Here is a 4,349-nt window from a genome sequence, read left to right on the forward strand (position 1 = left end):
AAAAAAGAAAAACGGCAGGGGGAAAAATGTATAACAGCACCATACAAAATGGGGAGGAAAGAGAAAAAGAAAAGAAAAATACTATTTCTGTGATTCACTGTGGCCTGTGGAGAGGTTCTATTGGAAGAACGGAAGTGCAAAAGGAGGCAGCGTTGTGTACTTCGCTACTCTGAATCCCACAGTGTCCTGAAACGGGGCATAATATTAGAAGAGGCACGTGCGCGTAGACGTGCTGAATGTTTGCGTAATTATAGCAACAGTGAGATATCACCTCATTGTTTTTTTTGTTCCTTCGCTGTTTTTTTGTTCTTCACGCTTTGCCTCCGTCATGCTCTCTCCTTTTACACCTCAACCTCTCTTTTCTTTCCCCCTGGTTTCCCTCCACTCAACTATGCAGCATCCAAATATGGATGACAGATTCAAGAGCGGACGTTGCTGCTGCTGCTGCTGCTAATGGCCTGCCTTCTCATTAACCCTCATTTGTGGCTATATCGTTATTTTCTCTTTCGGAGTGCATGAGTTAAGACCTCCAGTCTGGATACATACAGATCCAGCCACATGTCATCTCTGGAGATACACACAGGATTCACCAGCCAGATCTGTTGCACTTTACATTTGCCTCTTTTGTCTCCACTCCACCTCATCGCAGAACTCTGTTTTCTTCTTTTTTTTTCTTTTGGCATCAATATATATTGGTATAAATATATATATATATATATCTCCTCCTCACTCCCGCACAGTTTTGGCTTCCCGCTCACCCCGCATGCCACCCTTCTCTACGGCAGAGTATTGTCGTCGTCATCGCGGTACCATTCCTCCTTCTCTGGGTCGTACCACATCTCGTTTGTAGGGTCGTAGAACTGCGAGCTAGGTGGATGAAAATACAAATTTTCCTTTTCTGAGTAGTAGTACGGTGTGCCCTCGGTCCGAACCCAGTCGCCCTTCGGCAGCACCACTGGGTTACCGTCCTCATCGAGTTCTTGTTGCGGGGTTGGAGCCGAAGTCCCGGTCCTGGCGTCAGCCGCAGCAGCGCCACCTGGTCCAGCAGCCTTCCTCGGTGGGCCGGCGCGCGAGGCTCCCTCGGTGATCTCGCCGTTGTTAACGCGACCAGCTGGGGTTGCCACATCATTCTTCTTATCAGCAGGCTGCTGTTGTTGCAACTGCGGGGAAGTGTTTGCAGCATTGCTCTTCGCATTTGCAGCGGTGGAAGCCGGCTTTGTTTCTTTGGTTTTCGAACTCTTGCACCCCATCTTTCTTATCGCGTAGTCCTCCTTCCCTTGTGTGGTAAGTGTAGTGCCTTCCGCTTGTTTGCTCTCTAATCACGTACTAAAGGACCAAATTTGAGTCGGAAGCGTTACGATTCGTTTCCCTACGATGTTTGCAGTACTCCCTCCCTATGGGCTCTTACTAAAAATGCTAGTATTTGTTTTTTTTTGTTTGTTGTTCTCCTCTTCCTTTGATATCTTTTCGCGTGGCCACGTCTCTTATCAGAGTTGAAAAATGTGTCGCTAGGCAAGAAGCTTCAGAAAGATGGCAACAACAACAGAGTGGGCAGACACACAGGCAACAGCTCAAAGGAGCACACACACATACACACACAGAGACAGACAAACAGAGCCGGACAGAGATCAGACATCTCATAACAAGAGGGCAAGTATAAATTGTTCGGTTTTTTTCTTGTTTTTGTGTGTTTTTTTTTCCTGTGGCGCCTTTCCTCGTCCATAAAGTCTTGTGCCCAAAACGCACACGAGAGCCTCTCGCAGCCGGAGTACGAGGCACACACACACACACAATCACAATCACAATCACTCAGAGAGTATAAGAGAGAATGGAAGGATTGACCATAGAGAAACAGGAGAATAAAAACCAATGGAAGCAACACGACGACGTGACTGATTCCTTCCTTCTCACCCATACCCTTCTTATCTACCACCGCCTCTTTCTGTAATACTTCAGTCTTACCGCGACGCTCATCGCCTCATTGCGGGGGGACGGCAGCAGCAAGAAGGCACTGATGCATTCCCGCCCGCAGAGGGTCTGCTCGCGAGAATTGCGCCGCCAATTCCTGCAGCAACCGGACTTTATCATTACCAGCGTCGTAATGATCGCCACTAGCGGCCAGGTCGCTGGTGCCCAGCGCCTCGCACACCTCGCGAATCAGTGCTGCTGCTGACCCGCCATCACAGTTGATGCCACTGCTGCTTGTGTTTTTAGCGTTAGTTTTGCCGAATAAAGAGAGTAGCGTAGTGAATAAGTAGAGGCGCGGCCAATATGCCTCGGCTTCCCCGCCCAGACGTTTCTCTTCCGCAACGAGCTCAATGCACGCTTCGACCAGCCGCCCGGTGACGTCGACGCGTGAGGTTGAGGGCGCTGGTGACATGCATTGCACCGTCCCCGCCGCCCTTGTAAGAAATTGCGCGTAGTACCACGCCGACTGATCCGCCGGGTCGCAGTAAACCGCGGTGATGACGAGCACCAGATCCTCCTCTAATCGCGTCCATGCCTCTTCCAGCGCGGCGACACGCACGGCATCATCGGCGGGGCGCTCTTCCAAGCGCTTAAGTGCCGTCTTGAGCACCAGTCCACGCTGGTGCCACGCACTGTAGTTGGAGAAATTGCGCCGCACCATCATAGTGGTGAAGCGCAACTCCCGCAACTCCTCAGAGGTGAATAGCGACGACGACAGCATAGGCTTTGAGTCTAAGTCGCCCGGTCGTTGTTGCTGCTGCCACTCGGCAGATGGCGTTTCTTCCTTTCCCACCGAATTGCTCCTCGACGGTGTTGCCTCCAGCTCCACACCGAACTGGGCTAAAAGTTGCTTCATTTGCGCAAGTTCGCGCAGAGCCCACCGGCGGTAATTCCACGCGTGAAAATTACGTTCGTCCCTCATGAGCAACGCATCACACTGCCGCTTCTCCTTCAGAAGTGCAGATTCCCAGAAGCGCACCACTTCTGGGCACGCCCCTCGCCCCACGCCGTTGGGTTTGTTGCTGCTGCTGACAGTGGTGGTGATGGTTGTGGACGAAGCGGTGAGAGCTTCTTCGGCGAGACGGCGCAGCTGTGTGAAGATCCACCGCCGGTGCACAAACGCTGCGTACACCTTATAATCGCTAAGAAGTATGGAGGAACTCAGAATCAGCTCGTCCTTGAGCCAGTCAAGCTCTGTCCGGACAGGGTGTTGCTCCTTTACTGTAGTTTCTGTGGAGTTGTCTGTCGTCGTTGTGGTGGTCGTTGCTGCTGCTGCTTCTGCCTGTTGCCGCGCCTCGCTCCAGATGTGCAGTAGTGCGCAGCGGCGGTAGTTGTACATAGTGTACGCCTCGGGGTTCTTGCGGAGAAGGTTTGTCAGTTGATGGAGCACCTTCTCGGTGTACACGCTTTGTTTCCGTTGCTCCAGAAGGGAGTCGTAGAGAGTGGTAAACTCCTGCACTTCCACTAGGTGCCGCTCGCGTGTCTTGGCATCGATCTCCTGCTTCACCTTGCGCTGGTCGTGCATTTCCGCACTGAATTCCGAGACTATCGCAACACGCACACACAAATTCCACTACTTTTCTTTTCTTCAAAGAAGAGTCTCATTAAGAGGTAGGCGGAGGATCATGAAACTAATAGGATTAAAATTCCCTGGTGAATGGCATGTCATCGACAGCATACTCTGAGGGTGTTGAGGTAGGTACGGGAAAAAGGGATAGACCAACATAAAGGAGAAAGGAGGACTAATATTTGAAGAGATGCTTCTTCTCACCGTTTTTTTTCCTTCAAGACGCGTGAACGAACATATCTATATATATATATATATATATATGTATATGAGAGAGAGAAAGAGGCATGTTCCCTTCACTGTCCCATCGAACAACTAGAAAGCCATCGCACCGACGTTGAGAACAAAATGGTTTCAGTACACGCATAAATGCCAAAAGAAGGAGGCACCGGCACGTCTACGCGCATGATCCGTTACTTCTCCTGTATTAGTGTCCGACGCAGTCAATGGCCATCGATGTGAAGGGCGATTGACTTGACTGGTACATAATAAAGCAAGAATCCACAACGATCACAAAACAATGCTGGAAGCCCACCACACCTGGCAATTGTGGCGAAACAATATGGAAGAAAGGGGTCTGGGCCAAGAGAGGCCGACGGGATTAGGTTCTTAAAGCATCACCGTTTCTGGGTGCAAGGATTCCCACCCTGAGTGAGGCGTGCTATCCCACTTTCACCTTATCCACAACTCCCTTTTTTTTTCTTTCCTATTCTTTTCTTCAGAGACGTACTGCTCATTCGTGTCAACTCGATAAAAATCATATATACATCTCCAGATTAACTACAACGGCCAGTCATTTGTTTAAAATTTTTTT

General features: G+C 50.1%; 2 protein-coding genes across 2 annotated transcripts; both read right to left on the reverse strand.

The window, feature by feature from the left end:
• Positions 1-776: 776 nt before the first annotated feature.
• Positions 777-1,250, reverse strand: DQ04_03941060 (hypothetical protein; the record flags this gene model as incomplete). Its single annotated transcript, XM_009313219.1, has 1 exon — positions 777-1,250. The coding sequence occupies one exon, from the start codon at positions 1,248-1,250 to the stop codon at positions 777-779; it is 474 nt and encodes a 157-aa protein (XP_009311494.1).
• Positions 1,251-1,978: 728 nt separating this feature from the next.
• On the reverse strand, positions 1,979-3,493 carry DQ04_03941070 (geranylgeranyl transferase type-2 subunit alpha; the record flags this gene model as incomplete). Its single annotated transcript, XM_009313220.1, has 1 exon — positions 1,979-3,493. The coding sequence occupies one exon, from the start codon at positions 3,491-3,493 to the stop codon at positions 1,979-1,981; it is 1,515 nt and encodes a 504-aa protein (XP_009311495.1).
• Positions 3,494-4,349: the final 856 nt, after the last annotated feature.

The sequence above is a fragment of the Trypanosoma grayi genome, assembly GCF_000691245.1.
Source record: "Trypanosoma grayi strain ANR4 Tgr_394_V1, whole genome shotgun sequence".
NCBI lineage: Eukaryota > Euglenozoa > Kinetoplastea > Trypanosomatida > Trypanosomatidae > Trypanosoma > Trypanosoma grayi.